This window comes from Crinia signifera, chromosome 2 (assembly GCF_055691185.1).
Source record: "Crinia signifera chromosome 2, ASM5569118v1, whole genome shotgun sequence".
In the NCBI taxonomy this organism is placed as follows: domain Eukaryota; kingdom Metazoa; phylum Chordata; class Amphibia; order Anura; family Myobatrachidae; genus Crinia; species Crinia signifera.
This window is the reverse complement of record NC_139218.1, coordinates 17626646-17652548: the sequence shown is the minus strand read 5'-3', so window position 1 is coordinate 17652548 and position 25903 is coordinate 17626646. Positions and strand designations below refer to the sequence as shown.

At 51.7% G+C, this 25903-nt stretch overlaps 1 protein-coding gene across 1 annotated transcript; it reads left to right on the top strand.

The window, feature by feature from the left end:
- The first annotated feature begins 1616 nt into the window (after nt 1-1616).
- LOC146058373 (uncharacterized) lies at nt 1617-25877 on the top strand. Its single transcript, XM_083170658.1, has 11 exons — nt 1617-1788; nt 6491-6635; nt 6738-6793; nt 10883-11026; nt 13325-13474; nt 14572-14715; nt 14895-15044; nt 23344-23487; nt 23667-23816; nt 24932-25053; nt 25707-25877. Exons 1-11 carry the CDS (start codon nt 1617-1619, stop codon nt 25875-25877), a joined length of 1548 nt encoding a protein of 515 aa, XP_083026784.1.
- Nucleotides 25878-25903: the final 26 nt, after the last annotated feature.

The window sequence follows — 25903 nt, the reverse complement described above, 5'->3', positions numbered from 1 at the left end:
TCCACAGACTGGGTGCAGCCTGAAGAAAGTCCTGCAATTGTGCAGAGCAAAGAGATCAGGATGGGAGATATTTTGAAATAAGAGAACAGATGTATGTTGGTGTAGTTTGGTTTATGATCTTGTGTAATGAATACAGTAGAATATGGTTAAACAATAGAGGAACAGTGAAAGTCTGAGCCGCGGGGCTTAAAGTTGTCCTGGGGAGGTGGTGGAACTTAATTCCCTCTGCCATCTAATTACCCCCACCCTCCTTCATCCCCTTTAGGCAGAGCCAGGGCCAGTGGTAGTGTTATTGGTACCCCCTGCAGACTATAATACTTTTATGTTAGTATTACTGTGCCGGGCTAAGGTGGAGGATGACCTAGTTCTACAGATGGAGTGCCTCTCATTGAGCGCCAGCGCTCGCCAGATCCCCCCCGCTGGCGGATAGGCGCTCGTCGGTGGGGAGCGGAATGCCTGCCTGTCTCCGCTTCATGGAGATGCTCACGGTTGGGGGGGATGCGGGCGGCTGGGGAGTAGCGGGGAGGCGGCGGAGGATAGTGGTGGGCTCCAATGGAATGGGGCACCCGAGCATCTCATGTGAGCACACCCCTTCCGTCTTATGGCGGGTCCTGGCGATTGGCGATAAAATCATCAGGACCCAGCCAACTGAGAGGCGCGCCATCTGTACCTCACAATTAGAGATGGTAGAACTCCGTTCCACCCCTTTCCACCCCACTTTAACTCCTGCTGTTTTCAGGATGGGTTATAGTGGTGAGAGTCTGGTTCCGGGAAGACCAGTCATACCCCTTTCAGACTTGCAAAAATATCCCGGATTTTTGCACATGAACGCGCATCAACCCAGGATTTAGTGCAGTGTGAAAGGGTCTTGGTCAAATATCCCGTGTTCAGTATTCCGGGATCTCTACCCAGGTCCTGATCTGGGTAGAACCCGGAATCGACACAGGATGCGGTCAGTGTGAATGGGCATTCCGGGTCAGCGTGACCCAAATCCCGTTCACTGCAGTGAAAATGCGCCGCTGGGAGGTGCTGACACCTCCCAGCGCCGCCCCGGCCAAGCCTCCAGATGAAGCCACCCGCCCGACTTCATTCCGGGTCGGGTGGCCAGTATGAATTGGTACATTCCCGGGTAGTGTCTCGGGTTGCACCTGGGAACACAGTCCCGGGTATGACCCGGGACTGTGAATGTTAAAGGAGTATCAGAAGATTACTGAGGATCTGACCACAATCACTCTATAGAATAAGGAATCCTGAAAGCAGTAATACACATGCACGCTCTGTATCCTCACTGCCATGATTTTGTAATGATGACATAGAAGTATAATCAAAATCATCTACTGATAAGCAAGTTGCTTTTCTTGTACTGCAAACTGTGGGTATAGAGTCAAGGTCTAGGCAGCCCTTTATACTGCTGGGTGTTGATGGCATTGTGTAACTGTACGTACAAAACACAGATTATTACCAATTAACTATACATTTATTATGTGCTGTAAAGTCAGGACACAAATGAACCCACCCTCAGTTAATGTTTCCTAGACTACATCAACAGCGCAGTCCCTATATATATATATAACAGAACTCTGGGTCCAATCTTATATTTGGAGCAGAGAGTCGAAATGGGGCCCAAAATATTGGTCCTGCTGTCAGTCGTCCTTCTTCTGGGGCAACAGAGCTTGGCGAAGGGTGACAAGAAGGAAAGCAACGGTCCCAGCAGTAGCAACAGTCCCATCAGCAACCGCAACAACAGTCTCATTATCAACCGCAACAACAGTCTCATCAGCCGCATAAGTGAGTATAAATGAGTAGTGTTTCTCTTATACCCAAAAACGTGTATGTTCAGAGGACAGTGCATATGTATCGTGCCCATTTCTCCTAAAGGAGCTCCGGCGCAGGATCATAAAATGTGACAGCAGATATGAACCACTTGGCCCATCTAGTCGGCCCCTTTTATAACCATATGGTTACCTCAACCCTATTTGATCCTTATTTATTTGTAAGGATCCCCATACCTATCACTAATCTCTTAGGGCCAGATGTATCAAGTCTTGAAAAGTGATAAGGCTTGATACATCTGACCCTTAGCCTCTATCACTACTGACGGGAGGCTATTCCACTTGTCCAGTACACTTTTTGTGAAGTAATTTTTCCTTAAATTTCCCCGAAGCCTCCCCCTCCTCCAGTGTTAGTGCATGTCCTTGTGCTCTAATACTTCTCTTCCATTAAGAAATGTTTCCCTCCTGGACCTTGGTAATACCCCTAATATATATGACAGTCTCTATAATTTCCCTTCTCTGCTCCAAACTGTACATATTAAGATTATTTAGTATTTCTGAGTATGTTTTGTGGTCTAGGTTACAACCAAAAAAAGAGACAGTGGAGCTGCGCTTTGCAAATCATGTACAATTTATTAAAAAATAAAACACAATAAATTTCATGCAATTTCAATTTAGTGGCCACTGTGACAGACAAGACAAACACACATATAACAATGCTCTGTTTAGAATTGTTAGTGGAATATTATGAACGGTGTTCAACTTGTTAGTCCATAACATTAGTAAAAAACCGGTTAGTATTACTTTAAAACCTCCCAATTGTTAGGAGTAACTGTCCCCCACTCATGTGCACATGTTAGTGGAATAAACTCACTTATTCTTGAGGATTTTGTCCTTTCAAAAAAGGTGGGGATCCGGCTCTTGGTACTTAGGAGTTGATATGACCAGTTGATTTTAGCAGTTCACTGCGGTCACTGAGTGTATCACTCCCATAAATTGTATCCAGTCTCCACAAAGCTGTCCCGTCGCCCTCTACGCGTTTCTCCGCCTTCTCGTATCAGCGGCTTCCTCAGGAGGTGATTGCAGCTTCCCCCATATTGCTGCCCTTTTATACCGCTCACTTCCGGTCCGCGTCTACGCGCGGTTTACTGGTTCAGGCCTCGTTTCCGCATTGTACATCCGCATTCGTCATGCGTGTCATTTGACAGTCTCGCGTTGTTAGTGAGGGATTGCTTGTGCGCAGTGTACATCCGTACCATTATGCGCGTCACACTTCTGTTGTTACCTCATCTCGCGAGATTTCTAGAGATCTTACTCATAGATGGATGTCAGAATATTGGATTTTTGCGTTCCAAAGAATAGGAAGTTCAATTCGTCCCGATTGTAATGCGTTTTTCTATATGGGTGATACTTAGAGCTGCATATCGAAGTAACTAGTGCTTTCATTGTATGTATATTTTATATTGAGCATATTCAGAGCACTTAGTATACACATATGGGACTGATTAGGTTACAACCATTTAAGTTGGCTTTCTTTGTACCATCTCTTATGTATTTATATACCTTATGGAGATATGACCTATACAGAACTGGGCACAGTATCTAGATGAGGCTGGATTAGTTATCTATACAAAACTGGACACAGTATCTAGATAAGGCTACACTAGTGACCATTACAGAACTGGATACTGTATCTAAATGAGGCGTACTAATGACCTATACAGAACAGGACACAGTATCTAGAAGAGGCCGCACCAGTGACCTATACAGAACTGGACACAGTATCTAGATGAGGCAGTACCAGTGACCTATACAGAACTGGATACAGTTCTAGATGAGGCCGTACCAATGACCTATACAGAACTGGACACAGTATCTAGATGAGGCAGTACCAGTGACCTATACAGAACTGGATACAGTTCTAGATGAGGCCGTACCAATGACCTATACAGAACTGGACACAGTATCTAGATGAGGCCGTACCAGTGACCTATACAGAACTGGATACAGTTCTAGATGAGGCCGTACCAATGACCTATACAGAACTGGACACAGTATCTAGAAGAGGCCGCTCCAGTGACCTATATAGAACTGGACACTGTATTATAGATGAGGCCGTACCAATGTCCTATACAAAACTGGACACAGTATTCTAGAAGTGGCCATACCAATGACCTATACAGAACAGGACACAGTATTCTAGAAGTGGCCATACCAGTGACCTATACAGAACCCCCTCCCCTTGAACTATTTTTTTGTCATGGTGTCAAAAATTTGTTTGACATGATCTCCTACAAGTAAATCTATGTGATTTGGGATCCTGTAAGTAGTTTGATTTAAGATATTCTACAATTTTCTTTCCCTTATTATTATTATTTCCCTAATACTGATGTAAGATTACTGGTCTGTTACGCACTTCTTCCTTGCTTCCACTTTTGTGCAGTGGTACTATGTTTGCACTTTTCCAGTCCACCTGGAAGTACACCTGTATCTAGTGCCTGGCTTAGTAATACTGATAATGGTGCTACCAGCATATCTTTAAGCCAGGGTTGCCTACCTGACCCTTTCCTTCAGGGAGAAAATGCTCTGTTCCTGGACCTCCCTGGTAAGGTCAACATGGGAAAAGGTCGACATGGATCTAGGTCGACATCGGAAAAGGTTGGCATGGTTATAGGGCAAAAGGTCATTAGTTCGATAGGTCGTTAGTTCGACAGGTCATTAGTTCGACAATGTCTAGGTCGACACAGGGCCGTCTTAACATTAGGAAGGGCCCCTGGGCAACCTAGTTCACTGGACCCCCCCCCCCAAATTAGTTTGCCCAGGAGCCAACAGTCACCTCCCCAACCCTCACCTCTCTGGCTCCGTGCGGCAGCCAGTCAGCTTCCGGCGGCCGGGGATCCGATCATCTTCGCTGGGGGATCCGGGCAGCGGGATCAGGGCAGCGGCGGTAGCTAGGAGCCTGCCCTGAAGTGGCAAAGCGCTATTAACTGGCGGGGCGGGAAGCGCTGTTGCATTTGAAAAGACTGGCCAGACGCTGATTGGCTGAATTCAGCCAATCAGCGTTCGGCCAGTCTTTTCAAATGCAGCATCGCTTCCCGCCCCACCGGCAAATAGCGCTAATGGGAAAGATGGTGGCCGGGTGGCGGGGATCCGACCATACTCGCTGGGGAAGGGGATCAGGGCGGCGGTGGCGGTAGCAAGGAGCACGAAGCGGCGAAGCACTATTTGTCGGCGGGGGCGGGAAGCGCTGTTGAATTTGAAAAGACTGGCCGGATGCTGATTGGCTGAATTCAGCCAATCAGCATTCAGCCAGTCATTTTAAATGCAGCAGCGCTTCTCGCCCCCCCTGCCGGCAAATAGCGCTTCGCCGCTTCGGGCTCCTAGCTACCGCCACCGATGCCCTGATCCCCCTGCCGGATCACCCAGTGAGGGTGATCAGAACCCCGGCACACGGACCCCCGAAATTAAATTCACTGCTAGCTAGGAGGTGAAGCGCTATTTGCCGGCGGGGTGGGAAGCGCTGTTGCCTTTTCAAAGACTGGCCGGATGCTGATTTTCTGAATTCAGCCAATCAGCGTCCGGCCAGTCTATTCAAATGCAAGAGCGCTTCCCGCCCCGCCGGCAAATAGAGCTTCGCTTCTAGCTACCGCCACCGCCCTGATCCCCCTGCCCGGATCCCCCAGCGAGGGTGAGCGGATTCCCGGACCCCGGCCACCATCTTTCCCATTGGGCTGGGCCGGGGGCTCCTAGGTCCTAGGGCCCCCGGGCAACTGCCCATCGTGCCCAATGGGAAAGACGGCACTGGGTTGACATTCAAAAGGTCTGAATGGGGTTTTTTACATTTGTTTTACCTGAATGTCCACATGGACACAGTTTAAAGTGCACCGAATCCCCTCGCATAGCTCGCTGCGCTCGCCATGCTTCGTGGACGGTAGGGCATGAAATACTGCCTGTCAGAACATGTTGGCTCAAAACAGTGCAAAACCCCATGTCGACCTTTTGACTGTCGACCTAGACACTGTCGAACTAACGACCTGTTGAACTAATGACTTTTCAACCTAAAACCATGTCGACCTTTTCCCATGTCGACCTAGACCCATGTTGACCGTTTCCCATGTCAGCCTAATGGTGTCGACCTAACGACTGTCGACCATCGTGCTGTAGACCAAATGACCGCATCCCTTTATTATTAGACTGCATATACAATGCGATCAGGGCGGCATTTACAACCCAGGATCGCATGCGATCCTTTCGGATGAATGTATAATCCTGCAAATGCAAGGACAGGGGTTCAGAGAGGACTGCATCCCTGCGCACTGCTTCGCTGGGTGCCGGGGGTCTGCGCAAACTTGTTTAGTTCTGACCCCCAGCTGACCTCGCTGACCGCACTGCCCCGCTGCAGACCCACTGCGATGCTGCCTGATGTTGATACATCGGGCAGAATCGCCGGGCAGCAACGCATCCGCCAGAGTAACCTATGAGGAATGCGGCTGCCACATGAGTAGGAGGGATCGGAGATTCCTGCTGTGGCCCCTCCTAGATAAATTCGGGGGATATTTAATATTTGTGGCAAACCCCTAAAAACGGTTGTTTTCAGGGAAGTGGCCACAATTATGATATGACAAATGGGCCCCTAATCTACATGCATTTTATGAGTGGGTTCCCTAACCAATTTCTTGAGGGATGCTCCCTGTAAGGAATTTTGACCCTCATTCTAGTTGACTCGCAAAGCTTGGATTTCGCAGCTTTTGGTTGCCTAGAGACTCCTGGCTGCAAGGTGGCCAATAGCAGTGTTCGGGAGGAGGAGCCGCAGGATGTAAACAAACACATCCTGCGGCTCTCTTCTCAGTTCGTGGGTGTCGCGTTGGTCGGTTTATTATTTTGCCAAGACTGTGGATGCTACATGGACAGAATAGGATGCAATCTACGCCGGAGGACCCCCATAACTATGGTTTCCTTCCACAGGTACCCTAATTGGATTTCGTTAGGATGGACGGTGATCTACCTACGTGTCAAGATAGGTAAGTATCTGTATGAATGGGCTCTGAATGTAATAAAGTTTAAATTTTCTGGTGTGTGTATTTAACTATTGGTTATGCTGTGGAACTAAGAGTCCCAGAAAGCCCTTTAATGGGCTGCATGCTGGGACTTTTGGTTCTCCAAGTCCCACTATGCGGCCCAGGCTTGCTGGGACTCAAAGTTCCACAGCAGAACCCAATAGTTTATTTCTATTTTTACACATTTATCAACCCGGTGGCCACCGCCCCAGGGCCACCAGGGACAGCCCCAGGCTTCAGCCAGGTAAATTCTGGAGTGAGGGACCCCTTCATAGGGGGGGTCCCCACTTCCCCAGGACCCCTGCCCAAGCTGACCAGTCAGGGGGCAATGCTTTGGCCGTGAGACTTTATATAATGAGTGTCCCCTGGCTGTGGCATTACACTGCTGGCTGGTTGGGCCTGGTGCTGGTTGACAAAATATGGGCGTATTTTGGGAACCAGGACTGGCCCTTGGGCCTGGTGCTGGTTTTAAAAATTACGGGAAACCCCTATTTAAATTGTTCCCTGATTTTATAATCAGGGAACAGCAGTGCCCCCTGGTGGTGGAAGACCCTTTTGTCACTGGCTGAACATGCCCATGTACACAATATTTAATCATGGAGACAAAGAGGCTGAGGCCTTGGCTCACAGAACGTTGGCCTTACCTCTAGGCTCATGCGACAGGGGGGGTCAAAGGGGACAGCTGACCTGGGCCTGGTGATTTAAGGGGCCCCAGAGCCATCCCCCCGCTCATCCCTCCGATAGCTTAGATCCCCGCAGCAGGCCACCGTGGGGGATGGGGGGTTGCCAGGGTGTGCCGGGTAATGCGGCCGCCGGTGCCGCTAAGTGTGCCGGGTGATGCCGCCGCATCATTCCATGGGGAGGGGGGGGGGGCACTAAGTAACTCCAGGGGTGGATCAGGTGATGCCGCCGGTGCCTCTCACCTCCATCTGGGGGGGGGGGGACCTGCTGCAAACTGCCACCCTCCAGTGGCCGGCAAATGCCTAGAGCTGCCTAGTGGTGCCGCCGGCCCTGGGCGTTACTCATAAACTCAGAAGTTCTGTGATCCCAAAGGACAGATCTTATCGGAAGAGCCATCCTTTGTGATTCTAGCTGCAATTCTAGGTACATACCGGGATTATGGCCTCACCGATAAGAAGCTGATATATCCAGCACTTACAGCAGATAAGATAAGAAGCGGATATATATGGTTATGTAGCCACTGTAGATGGGATGTATAATGTGCATCATGCCACATATCACTTGCATAACAGCACTCGTGTGCATGATCACAGCTCCAGGGCCGTAACTAGGGGGGCTGGGGGGTCACACGCCCTGGGCTCTGCATGGATGGGGGGGGGGGCAGTCAGGTCTGTGCAGCGGGGGTCCGGGGACAGGCAGCGGGGGTCCGGGGACGGGCGTAGCAGTAGCTGGAAGCAAGCTATGCTATTTGCTGGGCGGGAAGCAGATTTTGAAAAGACTTGCCGGACGCTGATTGGCTGAATTCTCGCAGCCAATCAGTGTCCGGCAAGTCTTTTCAAAATCAGCAGCGCTTCCCGCCACCAGGCAAATAACGTAGCTTGCTACAAGTGAAAGCCGCTGCGGCACTGCCCGTCCCCCCGCTGCCCGGACCGGAACCCTGCTGCCCTTCCACGAACCCCGCTGCACATAGGTATGTGGGTGCGGGGGGTCGCTCAGCCTCCGGCACCATGGGCAAGGCAGTCATTTGGTCCCCCGACCAAATGACTGCCTTGCTCCGGGCGCCGGAAACCCTAGTTCCGGCCCTGACAGCTCAGACCATAAGTGCTGTCCCATGCAAAGGTATGACTTCCGGGTTTATGGCAGTCAGCCACCAGCACATTCAGGGAAAAGGAAGGATCTGAAGGATCCCTTTCCAGAGATTTTTACAATAAGAAGCTTCTATAGCGAACATTATGTATACCACTTATCTATAGATGACATTGCTTATCAGGCACAACATTGTGGAGCTTTATGGATACAAGAAATGGGGTCAAAACTCTAAAACCAGTAATACCAGCATTGCACAGCGGGGGGGGGGGGGGCAGGGGAGGGGTGGCCAATCACAATGACCACACCATCACTCGCGGCTCCTTTGCTGAGTCCCGCCTCCAATACCGCCCCCTTCAGCCCATCTACCTACCTCCTGGAGCTGGCTGTCTAACAGTCAGCAAGCCTGCAGTTACCTTGATGAGGCAGGGCACGGAGGACATGCTGCCTGGTGTTTGCAGACTAGAGCGGCCAGGGAGAGGGACAGGATCCCATCTGTTGCTGCTCTTACATATCAAAAGCTGGGTACACACTGGCAGATTATGATATATCCATAGTCAAATGCAGGGGGTTTTCGAATTGCCCAGAAACCCCCATGCTCTGGGCCAGTGGTTCAAATTATGACAATAGCAATGGTATGTAATATGATTACTGGAGTTGTCACCACATCATGCCATGTAAGGGATACAGCGGATCTGCTGCACATGCCCAGTGGTAGAAACTTCTTCTGCCAAGCTTGCTGTGTCCTCACTGGACCAGAGAGCAGCTGCCAGTAAGAAGAGACAGGAGCCTTACCATGAGGTGGGAGAATGTGAGCTTTGAAAGTGCAGTACTGGTTCTATTATGTCCTGACAACTTATTTATATTATTCAAAAGTTTGATACATCCTGAACTTGTTTAGACCTATATAGTGTGAAATATTAGTACTGTATTCCATACAGTATCCAGTATAAAACGACATGTGTGTACATGTAATGTCAAGGGTCGTTACTAGGTTCTATTAGCACTCCCCTAGACTCCCGCTCTTGTTCCAATGTTCCAGTGGAAAATGTGTGGACTGCATTTGGAAACACCCTGTAAAAATCCTGCGTTCGCCACTGATATCTGACAATCAATTGATATGCAGACGGATCGGGCAGTGGTGCCCTGCATGCCCAATGTCTGGTCAGTTGTAACGAGGGGTGGTTATCGACCATTGATGATTCATAATCATAATGGTTTAACGTCGTTCCCTCCATCAATAGGCAAACCATCAATGGTCATACACCAACTAGTATGCAAACATCGATAACCGCTTGCACTATCGCCATTGATGGCAACCACAAATGACGGTCACACAGATTGCCATCCCTAGTTGTAACAAACCGACTGGACGGGTATTTAGTTGCACTGTCAGTCACTACCGGCTCGTGCAGTGAGTGTATATGCAGTTGGTGGTTCGATCTGAACTTTTAGCGGCCCCGTATCCCGGTGTCCCAGGAAATGCCCTCAGCACTGGTGGCTTGGCCTGTGCAGGAGATGTGCACCCTCAGCCAAGAAGTTAAAGTCAATTATGAATCATTGATGGTCCATGGCCATCCCTAGGGATGTATTTGCAGTATTGGCAGTTATACATTAGGTACTGACAAGGGTCAGAGTCAGTGGCGTAACTAAAGGGCCGCAGCCCCCGCGGTGGCGGGAAAGCGCCGGGGGTCTGCGGGCGCTGTTGTTTCTTCGCCAGCTCCCCACTGCTTGTGGGTGCAGCGGGGAGCTGGCAAGGGGGTCCGTGCGGCGCGGGGGTACCTGTGGTCAGGGACTCGGGAGAGCCTACGGCGCTGATTATGAGTTGCCGGGGTCCCTGCAGCGAAGTGGAAATACTGCGCTACTGCCGTGCGGCGGCGCGGGAAGCGCTTCTAACTTTGAAAACACTGGCCGCGGCCGCACACTGATTGGCTGAGATTCAGCCAATCAGCATGCGCCCAGTGTTTTCAGAGTCAGAAGTGCTTCCCGCACCGCCGCACGGTGGTAGCGCAGTATTTCCACTTCGCTGCAGGGACCCCTGCAACTCATAATCAGCGCCGCAGGGACCTCCAGGCTCTCCCGAGTCCCTGACCACAGGTACCCCCGCACGGACCCCCCTGCAAGCTCCCGGGGGGGGGGGGGGGGCAACGATATTGTCCCGGCGGGGGGGAGCAAAATTTTCTGTTACGCCACTGGTGAGAGTCCTTACAGTAGATCTCCCACCTGTCCTGTCCTGCACTGTAATATATACAGTTGTCCTGATGCTCTATGCTCTGCTCCATCCAGATAAACAGCAATGTAGTGTGGCCACCACAGAGCGGGAGGACTGCGGCTATCCCGGGATAAGTGCTAAGGAATGCTACTCCAGAGGCTGCTGCTTTAACTCAAGTGTTCCTGAGGTGAAGTGGTGCTTTTACCCCCAAAAACCAGGTATAGTATACAATGCAGTGGTGGGAACCCATATGTAGTGCATAATTGTGAACACATATGAATGAGACCCTTAGCCTTATAGTTATGTTTGTGTATCCCTTATTCTTAGACAATAGCTGATTTTCTCGCATCTCCCTTCTCAGTGATTGGTGGCTGATGTCACAGTGAGGTGGGATTTAACCCCGCAGCAGAGGAAGGTGGAGCTTAATTCCAGTACTAATAGTGATCAGCGTAGCTTAAGGACTGCATCTGCTGCAGCCGGTAGAAGCCAGATAGGACTGACAGTGGTTTCCTATGGAAAGTGCTTTCTCTGCCACACTGGCTCTCAGGCCACACTAGCAATCCCAGATGGAGATAACTCCTCCCCCTGGGGCTCCCTGTCTGGTTGTGATTAGTAGGGAGTGCTTCCAATGGGAAGTCACTGCCACTGCTAGGCAGTTCCAGCAAGTGGCAGATCCAGTGGCGCTGGGGGGGGACTCTTTACATGGACCCAAGTCTGTTATGTGTAACTTGGACTCTCAGCACATAATTCTAAGTGGGGTGTAAAGTAAAAAAGTAACAAGTAACTTTACATCTTAGTAAAAAGATGCTGCACTGCAGGTAGGGCAGACAGAACATGTGCAGAGAGAGTTAGATTTGGGAGGGTTGTGTCCTAACTCACATCTAATTTGCAGTGTAAACCCCTTCATGTGCACTAACCTGTGGGACATTGCTAGGGTCTCCTAGTCACACTAGTGCCAGGAGTGTATTGCTCTGTCGGCTAGAGAGGTGGGCTTAGACCCTTGATGGCTAACATATGACAGGCACTTTGATTGACACACCGGTGTGCGGAGAGTGAAAACCTGGAAGTTCACAAGGATAAGCCAGCACAGCGCGTCGCCTGTCTGCTGGATTGTTTGTACTTGTATTATATGTTCTGAAAGGGACAGGGGGACAGAAAGGACAAGGTGCGATGGAAACAGTGTGGAGCTGTTATAAAGGGGGCACAGTGTGGGGCTGTAGCAATGGGGGGACAGTGTGGGGCTGTTATGATGTTGGGACAGTGTGGGGCTGCTGTGATGGGGGGACAGTGTGGGGCTGTTGTGATGGGGGACAGTGTGGGGCTGTAGTGATGGGGGGACAGTGTGGGGCTGTTATGATGTTGGGACAGTGTGGGGCTGCTGTGATGGGGGGACAGTGTGGGGCTGTTGTGATGGGGGACAGTGTGGGGCTGTAGTGATGGGGGGACAGTGTGGGGCTGTTATGATGTTGGGACAGTGTGGGGCTGCTGTGATGGGGGGACAGTGTGGGGCTGCTGTGATGGGGGGACAGTGTGGGGCTCTTATGATGGTGGGCCAGTGTGGGGCTGCTGTGATGGGGGACACTACAGTGTGGGGCTGGTTGGTGGGGACACTACAATGTGGGGTTGGTGTGATGGGGGATATTGAAAATATAACTCTTTATTATGGCTGATCTTTATCATGGCTGAAATATCACCAAATTATTGATTATTTCTTGAAGTGACGCGTGGCTCGAGGAAGGCTACACCTTTTTTCCGATTTCCGACACTCCAAGCTGAATAGGTTAGCCATCACTGACTTAGAAGGACACTGGAGATGGGCCTCCTCCTCTCTTGTTGCGCCCGTGTGTCCTGCATTTGTGGGCTACATGTAGAAGCAGCCAGTAGTTACCCTACATGCAAAATAATACATGTAACACAACCCATGCAGTATAGAAGGGTTTGTTCCAGATACAACATTAGTACATTTTTTGCTTTGTTCCCATCTCACAGTCATCTCCTTAGGAATAAATTTACTACAGTGTGAATTTTAAGAAGTGAGAGTAGCCCATAGCAACCAAACAGATTATGGGCCAGATTCTCTAAGCTTCAAAAGTGATAAAATGGAGAGTGATAAACAGCCAGCCAATCAGCTCCTACCTGACATTTTTCAAACACAGTCTGTGACACGGTAGGTAGGAGCTGATTGGCTGGCTGTTTATCACTCTCCATTTTATCACTTTTGAAGCTTAGTGCATCTGGCCCTCTATATTTTATCCTTTAGTAGGTGCTAGATGAATAATAAGTAGAAAATGATTGGTTGCTAGGGGTAACACATTGTTGGCCACTTTTTTTTTTCCCCTCTCTCTCACTTCTTAAATCTCACACTTAGTACATTTACCCCTGGGTCTATTTATTGCCTACAATATGTGGCCCTGTCCCGTAAAAGTTTTACTAAAGTCATTTAAATTACTAAAACTTCTGTAAAAGGAAACATTAAGCTGCGGTAACTTCCGGATGTTTCCTTCCTGCCCCACCAGCAAGTGACAAGACTCAATGTAGCGTGGAACCGTACAGCAGACGGGATTGCGGATATCCCACAATAAGTGCTGAGGAATGTGCGCAGAGGAAATGTTGCTTTGACTCCAGCATTTCCGGTGTTAACTGGTGTTTCTTCTCCAGGTTACAAGGTACGGAGCAGCTGTATAGATACACACAAACCATTATAGTTACATGGCCGTACACCACACTGTAGTGGCTGCATGCTGAGATCTTTACCATTGTTTCTGAGAAGGCTTCTTATCCATTCACTGGGAACTAGAGACAGTAATACGGTATATGCCATACACTGTGTCCTGTCTCATAATACTACATGGCGCTCGCACCTCTAGTAACACACCATAGATAAGTTACAGGAGCCATCAGGCGCCCGGTGCATCGGTAATAAAGCCTTCCAGCTACATAGGTCCATCAGTATCTGTCATTTTTATGCTGGGTACACACCAGGACGACTAGGGCCCGAACCCCTCAATCTAGATCCAATTCCGACCAATTGGATGTAGATTGTGTGCTGATTGGGCCCTTTTCTGTCCTGGTGTGGACCGATACCGATCCGATGCGCGGTCCCGCGGGTCGGTCGGTCGTTATTGAGATCCTACCTGCTGCAGGTAGGATCTCAATGATGACCATACAGCCGGGTGCGGGTCGCCATCGGATCGGACCCGCTCACGGTGCACATCGTGAGCGTGTCGTGCCTCCCCGCGTCACCGTGAGCGGGTCGGACGAGCCACTGACGACCCGCTCACGATGTGCATCGTGAGCGGGTCGTCCTGGTGTGTACCCTACATTACTCTTTCTTGTATGACATCGCACAAGTGGGCGGGCAGAAAGAGAGCAAGCACCGACCACCTGTGTATAGTTGCCAACTGATGCTATTTTCCAGGGGAAGTCTCAGGTATAAAGATTAGTCCCTGGAAATTGTTGCTCCTCCCATTGTCCCTATTTTTCTAAAATTGACCAACTACACATTTCCCTTTTCTCTAAATGCAGAGTGTAATTCTAACAGGGTTTTTTTCTTAACCTGTGTGGAAATATTTTTAGAAAATAAGTATTTATATTTAAAAAAAACACATTCAGTAAACTTAGCACATTGTTCTCTATGTACCGGGGACATATTTGCAGAGTTGGCAGTTATACATTAGGCACTGACAAGGAGATCTCCCACCTGTCCTGTCCTGCACTGTAATACTACCAGTTATCCTGATGCTCTGTGCTCTGCTCCATCCAGATAAGCTGCAATGTAGTGTGGCCACCACAGAGCGGGAGGACTGCGGCTATCCCGGGATAAGTGCTAAGGAATGCTACTCCAGAGGCTGCTGCTTTAACTCAAGTGTTCCTGAGGTGAAGTGGTGCTTTTACCCCAAAAAACCAGGTAGGTGCAGTGGTGTAATCTGTGCATGTAGCCACTGTGAATAAATCTACCTACAATACTGTAAGTGGCCTTATTCTATGGCTGTTATGATTATTTCAGTCATTTAAGCTGCTGAATCCGCTGTAAAAGGAAAAATTAATCTGTGGTAACTTCCGGATGTTTCCTTCCTGCTCCACCAGCAAGTGACAAGACTCAATGTAGCGTGGAACCGTACAGCAGACGGGATTGCGGATATCCCACAATAAGTGCTGAGGAATGTGCGCAGAGGAAATGTTGCTTTGACTCCAGCATTCCCGGTGTTAACTGGTGTTTCTTCTCCAGGTTACAAGGTACGGAGCAGCTGTATAGATACACACAAACCATTATAGTTACATGGCCGTACACCACACTGTAGTGGCTGCATGCTGAGATCTTAAGGCGCCCAAGGGATTATATTGGTTACCCTTTGTTGTTACCCTTACATAACCTCCTAGAAATAATTCACGCGGACACCTTATCTAAAAATAAGACTCAGACAACCATGGCATAAGTTTAAAATGGTCAAGTTATTTATTTAGGTGGTATGACCCTTGTTAGTCTATCAAAGGGATGGCCAAGACAGCACTTGAGACCAGCACCAGTCAGAGGTGTATGTCAATGGCAGCGACTGCCTCGCTCCAATCTAACAAACACACCCCTTACGTAAGGTACAGCCTGCACCGTGACGGCTCCCCGCCCCCTCTAAGGTAGGGCGCGGACACCTCAAGGAAGTGCCCACCGTCCCCGCTCATTTCGGGACTCGCCCACCGTCCTGGCAAGGGGGGGTAATACCGCACGGTGACCACCTGACGCCTCACCCGACTGCTGGTCGAGAGCGCCTTCTCGCCGATTCTTAAACTAAATTAAATTTAACCGAATATTTTGGACAGCCCGAAGGCAATGAGCACCAGAGAGAGGAAAGAAAAGAAGGGATGGGAGGGTGGGAATCCGGATTCCAAGAGGAAGTTCCTCCCCCAAGCTGGACCCTATATACCCCACTTAAGCTACCTCCCCTCTAGGTGCTGATTGGCCCCTATGCCCCACATGCTAACCTGCCTAAGAATTACACACTGCTCTGTACTGCATGTGCATCTGCGTTTAACCCCTAAATCCCCGGGCTCTTAACTGCACTCTGGCCTATGCATCCCTCGTTTTGCCTAAGGCGCCCAAGGGATTATATTGGTTACCCTTTGTTGTTACCCTTACATAACCTCCTAGAAATAATTCACGCGGACACCTTATCTAAAAATAAGACTCAGACAACCATGGCATAAGTTTAAAATGGTCAAGTTATTTATTTAGGTGGTATGACCCTTGTTAGTCTATCAAAGGGATGGCCAAGACAGCACTTGAGACCAGCACCAGTCAGAGGTGTATGTCAATGGCAGCGACTGCCTCGCTCCAATCTAACAAACACACCCCTTACGTAAGGTACAGCCTGCACCGTGACGGCTCCCCGCCCCCTCTAAGGTAGGGCGCGGACACCTCAAGGAAGTGCCCACCGTCCCCGCTCATTTCGGGACTCGCCCACCGTCCTGGCAAGGGGGGGGTAATACCGCACGGTGACCACCTGACACCTCACCCGACTGCTGGTCGAGAGCGCCTTCTCGCCACTGCCAAGGCTCCCCAGACCTAACACAAGGTCGCCCGGGACCAGGCCCGCCACCCCTCAACTAGACCTAATGCCTTCCTATTGCCGAGTTACACCAGAAAAGATGTCGCCCAGGAAAACTTCCATGCCCGCGTCAGACAGGTGGACCCCGTCTGACCTATAGAGGTGAGCCGACTCCCTAACTATCGTGGGGTGCCGCACTGCCCTACCCCCCATGGCGCTTACCCTTCTGGAAACCGCGTGGTTCACCTTCCGCCTTGCCCTGTCTATGGCAACTGCATTCCTGGGGACAATATCAGACCACACTAACCGCACCCCTGGCCAAAGGGCCGCAATGCGCTCCAGGTCAGCCGTTATGCTACACATGAGGGAGAGCCTCGTATTTTTGACCAGGTCGTTGCCCCCTAGATGTATTATCAACGTGTCGGGGGGACCTGAACTGCGGGCCTTGGAAACTAGTAGGCTATAAAGCCCACCCCACTGAAGTCCCCTAACCCCGAACCACTGCACTGAGTCGGCTCGTAGCAGGCCTAAAGCCCTGGAGGCCATGGGATGCCTGGCCGCCCAAAAAATATATGAGTGGTCCACTACCCAAACTGTCCCCTGATGTGGTGAGGAAAGGGAAAAGGCTGAAAGAGAAAAAACCTAACGTTAACATTATTATAATATACACTGTAACACAACCAGAATACAGTAAACAGCCCAAGTGAAGGTGAAAAACTTAAAAAACCTCCGGTGAACTGTTGGTGACAGCCGAATTGAATTAGTTCTATCTCGGAGGAAAAAGTAAAAAATTCACTCCACACCGTCGATTCCGGAACGCTAGCCGTTCCAGAACCGATTGTAAACTTACGTTTTTGGGCTGGCGCAACAGGCGCATTCTACAACTTATCTACCTTATCTATCTTATCTAATCTTATATACTTCTTATAAGCCGATGACTTCCACCTCCCTACCCTCTGTATGGCAGAGGGTGGAAGCCCCGCCGCCGCTGCGCATGTTGCGGCCCCTATGCGAAAGGAGTGCGTACAATAATCCTGAGCCTTCAGGCCTATGCCGGTCAAGCACCGTCTAAACATAGCCCCGAACTGAAACCGGGTGAGGGGCACACCATCTGTGTGCACCAAAAACTGCAAGGCTCCAACCAGCCTATGAGACATGTAGTCCCTGCACAATGCTACAGGACAAATGGCTTGGTTCACACTGGATCGCAGGGTGGCCCAACTTCCCTTCCCCAGCTGGTCTGTTTTGGATCTCTGTATCCTACACAGGACGTGGTCCTCATGGAGAACCACGTCCTCCGACCTAAGACCAGACTGGGCCATCTTGCTTGCAGCTACCAGCTCCCCAATCCTGAATGCCCCGAAGAAGGCGAATGAAAAGGCCACCTTCAGGAGCGCAGCCTCAAAGGGGCTATCGGCCACCCTATCCAGACTTGCTACTAGCTCGCCTAGCATGCGCTCATCTATAGGCCGCCGAGTGTCAGGAGGCACCGGCCGCTGCTTAGCCCAGCCCCTCAAAGCCTTGCTCAATACAAAAGAGGCTGTGGGATCCTGCTCCCCTCTCAGCCTGCTGTGGAATGCTATACCTGCCAAAGCCGCCGTCATAGCCGACTTTGATCTGCCTCTTACATAATGGCCCCATACGAATGCGAGTAACCGGTCCTCGACCGACTTACCGCTAGCGTCAGGCGCAGACTGAAACTCCTCCCAGTCCCCCCAGGCCGCCTCGTAAGCCCTGCGGGTTGAGGGCGCCAGTGACAGCAGCGCCAAACCCTTCATGCCGATTCTATGATCTGCCATACAAGATTTGGACACCTAAGCCCCAGGGGTGACGCTTCAGGAGCAAGCTCCCGAAACTTTGCAAACTGAAACCTAGACAGGGCGTCAGCGATAGTGTTCTCTATGCCTGGGACATGTCTAGCCTTAAAATGTATATTGTTCTTCAGACAATGAAGAAAAAGGTAACGCAGTAACCTGAGGGCCTCTGGGGAAGCCGCCCTCTGATTGTTAATTGCGTGTACCACCCCCAGGTTGTCGCACCAGAACACTATGTTCCGATTTGCCAATTCCGCTGCCCACAGCTGCACTGATACGATGATAGGGAACAGTTCCAGCAGCAGAAGATTGACCGTGAAACCCCTGTCAATCCAAGACTGTGGCCACCGTGAGACGCACCATTCCCCTTGGAAATAAGCCCCAAATCCCGTGGAGCCAGCAGCATCTGTGAAGAGCTGCAGTTCCTTGCTGGATTCGGGCTCTGTGGGCCATATAAGCTCTCTATTAAATTGCCCCAGGAATGCGGACCACACTTCCATGTCGTCTCGCATTTCCCGGGACAGCCTGACCGTGTGGTGGGGGTCCCGAACCCCCGCCGTGGCCCTCTCCAGCTTGCGGCAAAATACCCTCCCCATGGGAATGATGCGGCAAGCAAAATTAAAGGACCCCAGCAGGGACTGCAATAGTCTCAGCTGTATCCTCTTTTTCTGCAAGCACTCAACTATTAACCCCTGAAGCTTTGTCACCTTATCCTCAGGCAAACGGCAGCACCCCGCAGCCGAGTCAATTTCTATACCCAGGTAAGATAGGAACCCTAGTGGGTCCCTCCGTCTTATCCGCAGCTATAGGGACCCCCAGCTCCTCCAGCAGGGAAACCGCCCTGGACAATATATGGGCGCATGTGCCGTCATCTCCTGGTCCCACAAAGAGAAAGTCATCCAGGTAATGGGCTACGCCCGCACAGCCTGTACTGCTCTGTATGCACCAGTGCAAGAACGTGCTGAATTTCTCGAAGTAGGAGCAGGAGACAGAACAGCCCATCGGTAAGCACTTGTCTATGTAAGAACCCCCATCTAGCCTGAAGCCCATGAACCTGAAGGACTTAGGGTGCAATGGGAGGAGCCTAAACGCGGATTCAATATCCAGCTTGGCCATAAGTGCTCCTCGGCCGAAACCCCGGACTATGTCCAGTACCTCGTCAAATAGCTGGTACTGCACACTACAGAACTCATCCAGGATGGCGTCGTTTATAGATGCGCCATGGGGGTGTGACAGGTGCTGTATCAACCTGTACTTGCCCGGGGTCTTCTTAGGGACCACCCCGAGAGGGGAAAAACACATGTCGGGGAGGGGGTCCCCTTGGAAGGGGCCCGCCATTCTGCCCAGGGCCACTTCAGCCTGGACCTTCTGGCGGACCACCTCCGGAAAATCCCTGGCTGACTTGAGGTTCCTAATGCAGGAAACTCTGATTTCGCCAGGGATGGGGAGGGGAAAACCAAAACTAAACCCGTCTAACAAAAACCGTGCGTCAGCCCTGTTAGGGTACGCCATTAACCTACGGGCCAGGGCGTCTACCATAATTGGGGAAGGGGCCTTACTTTCCGCCAGTGCCGGCGTCCCCGTGATCCCCGCCTTTGGCCGCTGACCTACAGGATTTGGAGGGATGCCCCGCCCCCCGCAGCTACTGCAGTCGTGACGGAAGCGGCACTTGGCCCCCCTGTCACATTTGCCATCGTTGTATGCAAAGCACTTCCCTTTGCCGCCGGCTTTGGAACCGGGTTTGGCCGCAGGAAATGGCTTCCTGCCCCCTGTGTCTGAGCTATGCTGCCCTTTGCCTATGACCTCGAGCCATATCTCCACGTGCTTGCAGCCCATGGGCATGACCCTTGACCCGGCGTGAGCGAGGCGGAACTTCTCATCGTAGTTCCGCCACGCCTGCCCCTTATAATCCGTGTACGTCTCGTTCACAAGGAACAGGTAGCGTAAGACGTTCACATGCTCCCCAGGCCTTGTGCTCAGGTAACAAGAGGAGAAGATTAGAAAGCCCTTCAGCCAATTGTGGAAGCCTTTAAAGGCCGCCTCACTACCACTTCCCGCCTTCTTGGCTGCCTCAAAATCTTTTTTCATGTCGACTGTCAGTGTAAAGAAGTCAACAAACTTTCCCCTTTTTATCTTATCCTTTATCCCCTTACGCAGGCCCCTGCCATGGCGGTGTTGGTGCAATGGACCATATCCCCTGCCGTGGTAGCTACTTCTGGCTCCGCCTCTTTCCTAGCCCTCTTAGTGCCGCCCACCTTTTTCGCAACCGCGCGCGCAACCATCTTCGCAAACTTGCGCGGGCGCTTGGGGGACCCAGACTCGTCACTACTAGCCGAGGAATGGGAGGAAGAGGATGCACACTCTGATGTATTATCATTCTCACCATCTCCAGAGGCTTCGCCTTGGACCACGGGATCCACCCGTGCCGTGGCCCCCGTCCCTGCGGAAGTGGATGCTTCTGCCCTTGACGTGGACGCCGGGGTCTCAGTCGTCCTGGGAGCTGGTGCCGGGACCCTGGGTGTGGCTGGAGCCGCCACCGGTGTTGCTGGCCTGGATTCCGTAACCCTCCTGGACCCTTCTGCGTCCTCTTCCTGGGACGATCCCCCGAAAATGCCACTCCTGCCACCGACAGAGGATACCTCAGGAGAGAAAGGTGCAGTGTTAGGACCATATCCTGAGCCCGTCACCCTCACTGACCCTCCCGCTACTGTACCAGAGCTCCCCAGGCCCCCAGTCGCATAAACCTGGTTGACCTGTTGAGCCTGGGCATACATGTTGGGGTGAGTGTAAGCCGCCCCCTGAAAAGCCTGCTGCGGCCCCCCCGGGCCCTGCGGTTGTGGTGCACCAGCACCCTGCCATGCTCCCCCGAGATACCCCCCGGGAAACCCTCCACCTGCCCCCGCTGTTTGGGGGAAGTACGGGAAAGGGGCATGTTGAGTCCCTGGGTAGGGCCCGTAATGCGGGCTGGGCATGGGGTACCCTGGGTACCCCCCCCGCATTCGGACCGGGAAAAGCCCACTGCTGTTGCTGCTGTACGGGGGGTTGCATGTACGCCTGCTGACCCGCACCAAAACCCGCGTGGCCAAAACCCTGGTGTCCCCCCTGCCCCGCCGGGGCCCCGGCGAAGCCCTGAGGGGCCGCAGGGAATGGCTGCTGGCCCTGATGCCATTGCTGCTGCGGGGCCTGCCAACCCTGTAAGGGGGGGGCACCGCCATCCATCCGGCCGCCGACGAAAGCGTCCCCACGGCCACCGTCCCAGCCCAGGGGGATGAGCGACCCCCTTCCCGGGGCCAAGATGTTTGCCAGGGAAGCCAAGGGGCCCTGACCTGCCCCGCGCTGCTCACCTGCATTCATCCGCAGAGGGCTCCATGTGGGGCCCCCTGTTATGACTTGCAGGGGACTCCCTGGACCCTGCGCTAATGGGGTGCTAGTCCTGGGGGGCACCCCCCGTCTCCCCCGCTAAGTGAAACCCCCCCACCGCTCACCCCGCTGCCTGAGGCGCGCGGGGTGTCCCTGGGGGTCTGCATAACCTGCGCTGGCGTAGAAACGCCAGCGGATGGCGCCAAAGCGCTGTCCCCAGCAGCGCTACTCGATGCTGGGTGCCCACCATGTGCTGATGGCGCAGCGCGCTCCCCGCTCATAGCAGAGCCCTGCTGAGCCGGGGAGACGCTTCCCTGCGCTGGGGAAACCTGTCCCCCAGAGAAAGACTGTGCAGAAGACGGCGCGCGCACCCGCGGTGACGCGGTCGCGGCCGTCCTGCTGCCTCCCCTGCCTCCGCCGCGCGCTGGTACAGTCACCAGCGGGCGGGCTGCGTCTGCTAACCACCGTGGTGGTGGTGCAGATCTCTTGGGGCGGCCGGACATGATTGCAGCTGCGCGATGATACAGGCCTAAAATACAAAGTAAAAGGTACTTAGCTTCGCGTGCTGCACTGTGTAAATCCGGATTCCAAGAGGAAGTTCCTCCCCCAAGCTGGACCCTATATACCCCACTTAAGCTACCTCCCCTCTAGGTGCTGATTGGCCCCTATGCCCCACATGCTAACCTGCCTAAGAATTACACACTGCTCTGTGCTGCATGTGCATCTGCGTTTAACCCCTAAATCCCCGGGCTCTTAACTGCACTCTGGCCTATGCAGCCCTCGTTTTGCCTTACCATTGTTTCTGAGAAGGCTTCTTATCCATTCACTGGGAACTATAGACAGTAATACGGTATATGCCATACACTGTGTCCTGTCTCATAATACTACATGGCGCTCGCACCTCTAGTAACACACCATAGATAAGTTACAGGAGCCATCAGGCATCCGGTGCATCGGTAATAAAGCCTTCCAGCTAAATAGGTCCATCAGTATCTGTCATTTTTATGCTGGGTACACACCAGGACGACTAGGGCCCGATCCCCTCAATCTAGATCCAATTCCGACCAATTGGATGTAGATTGTGTGCTGATTGGGCCCTTTTCTGTCCTGGTGTGGACCGATACCGATCCGATGCGCGGTCCCGCGGGTCGGTCGGTCGTTATTGAGATCCTACCTGCTGCAGGTAGGATCTCAATGATGACCATACATCCGGGTGCGGGTCGCCATCGGATCGGACCCGCTCACGGTGCACATCGTGAGCGTGTCGTGCCCCCCCCGCGTCACCGTGAGCGGGTCGGACGAGCCACTGACGACCCGCTCACGATGTGCATCGTGAGCGGGTCGTCCTGGTGTGTACCCTACATTACTCTTTCTTGTATGACATCGCACAAGTGGGCGGGCAGAAAGAGAGCAAGCACCGACCACCTGTGTATAGTTGCCAACTGATGCTATTTTCCAGGGGAAGTCTCAGGTATAAAGATTAGTCCCTGGAAATTGTTGATCCTCCCATTGTCCCTATTTTTCTAAAATTGACCAACTACACATTTCCCTTTTCTCTAAATGCAGAGTGTAATTCTAACAGGGTTTTTTTCTTAACCTGTGTGGAAATATTTTTAGAAAATAAGTATTTATATTTAAAAAAAACACATTCAGTAAACGTAGCACATTGTTCTCTATGTACCGGGGACATATTTGCAGAGTTGGCAGTTATACATTAGGCACTGACAAGGGTGAGAGTCCTTACAGTAGATCCCCCACCTGTCCTGTCCTGCACTGTAATACTCCCAGTTATCCTGATGCTCTGTGCTCTGCTCCATCCAGATAAGCTGCAATGTAGTGTGGCCACCACAGAGCGGGAGGACTGCGGCTATCCCGGGATAAGTGCTAAGGAATGCTACTCCAGAGGCTGCTGCTTTAACTCAAGTGTTCCTGAGGTGAAGTGGTGCTTTTACCCCAAAAAACCAGGTAGGTGCAGTGGTGTAATCTGTGCATGTAGCCACTGTAAATAAATCTACCTACAATACTGTAAGTGGCCTTATTCTATGGCTGTTATGATTATTTCAGTCATTTAAGCTGCTGAATCCTCTGTAAAAGGAAAAATTAATCTGTGGTAACTTCCGGATGTTTCCTTCCTGCCCCACCAGCAAGTGACAAGACTCAATGTAGCGTGGAACCGTACAGCAGACGGGATTGCGGATATCCCACAATAAGTGCTGAGGAATGTGCGCAGAGGAAATGTTGCTTTGACTCCAGCATTCCCGGTGTTAACTGGTGTTTCTTCTCCAGGTTACAAGGTACGGAGCAGCTGTATAGATACACACAAACCATTATAGTTACATGGCCGTACACCACACTGTAGTGGCTGCATGCTGAGATCTTTACCATTGTTTCTGAGAAGGCTTCTTATCCATTCACTGGGAACTATAGACAGTAATACGGTATATGCCATACACTGTGTCCTGTCTCATAATACTACATGGCGCTCGCACCTCTAGTAACACACCATAGATAAGTTACAGGAGCCATCAGGCATCCGGTGCATCGGTAATAAAGCCTTCCAGCTACATAGGTCCATCAGTATCTGTCATTTTTATGCTGGGTACACACCAGGACGACTAGGGCCCGATCCCCTCAATCTAGATCCAATTCCGACCAATTGGATGTAGATTGTGTGCTGATTGGGCCCTTTTCTGTCCTGGTGTGGACCGATACCGATCCGATGCGCGGTCCCGCGGGTCGGTCGGTCGTTATTGAGATCCTACCTGCTGCAGGTAGGATCTCAATGATGACCATACAGCCGGGTGCGGGTCGCCATCGGATCGGACCCGCTCACGGTGCACATCGTGAGCGTGTCGTGCCCCCCCGCATCACCGTGAGCGGGTCGGACGAGCCACTGACGACCCGCTCACGATGTGCATCGTGAGCAGGTCGTCCTGGTGTGTACCCTACATTACTCTTTCTTGTATGACATCGGACAAGTGGGCGGGCAGAAAGAGAGCAAGCACCGACCACCTGTGTATAGTTGCCAACTGATGCTATTTTCCAGGGGAAGTCTCAGGTATAAAGATTAGTCCCTGGAAATTGTTGCTCCTCCCATTGTCCCTATTTTTCTAAAATTGACCAACTACACATTTCCCTTTTCTCTAAATGCAGAGTGTAATTCTAACAGGGTTTTTTTCTTAACCTGTGTGGAAATATTTTTAGAAAATAAGTATTTATATTAAAAAAAAAACACATTCAGTAAACGTAGCACATTGTTCTCTATGTACCGGGGACATATTTGCAGAGTTGGCAGTTATACATTAGGCACTGACAAGGGTGAGAGTCCTTACAGTAGATCCCCCACCTGTCCTGTCCTGCACTGTAATACTCCCAGTTATCCTGATGCTCTGTGCTCTGCTCCATCCAGATAAGCTGCAATGTAGTGTGGCCACCACAGAGCGGGAGGACTGCGGCTATCCCGGGATAAGTGCTAAGGAATGCTACTCCAGAGGCTGCTGCTTTAACTCAAGTGTTCCTGAGGTGAACCGGGTTTGGCCGCAGGAAATGGCTTCCTGCCCCCTGTGTCTAAACTATGCTGCCCTTTGCCTATGACCTCGAGCCATATCTCCACGAGCTTGCAGCCCATGGGCATGACCCTTGACCCGGCGTGAGCGACGCGGAACTTCTCATCGTAGTTCCGCCACGCCTGCCCCTTATAATCCGTGTACGTCTCGTTCACAAGGAACAGGTAGCGTAAGACGTTCACATGCTCCCCAGGCCTTGTGCTCAGGTAACAAGAGGAGAAGATTAGAAAGCCCTTCAGCCAATTGTGGAAGCCTTTAAAGGCCGCCTCACTACCACTTCCCGCCTTCTTGGCTGCCTCAAAATCTTTTTTCATGTTGACTGTCAGTGTAAAGAAGTCAACAAACTTTCCCCTTTTTATCTTATCCTTTATCCCCTTACGCAGGCCCCTGCCATGGCGGTGTTGGTGCAATGGACCATATCCCCTGCCGTGGTAGCTACTTCTGGCTCCGCCTCTTTCCTAGCCCTCTTAGTGCCGCCCACCTTTTTCGCAATCGCGCGCGCAACCATCTTCGCAAACTTGCGCGGGCGCTTGGGGGACCCAGACTCGTCACTACTAGCCGAGGAATGGGAGGAAGAGGATGCACACTCTGATGTATTATCATTCTCACCATCTCCAGAGGCTTCGCCTTGGACCACGGGATCCACCCGTGCCGTGGCCCCCGTCCCTGCGGAAGTGGATGCTTCTGCCCTTGACGTGGACGCCGGGGTCTCAGTCGTCCTGGGAGCTGGTGCCGGGACCCTGGGTGTGGCTGGAGCCGCCACCGGTGTTGCTGGCCTGGATTCCGTAACCCTCCTGGACCCTTCTGCGTCCTCT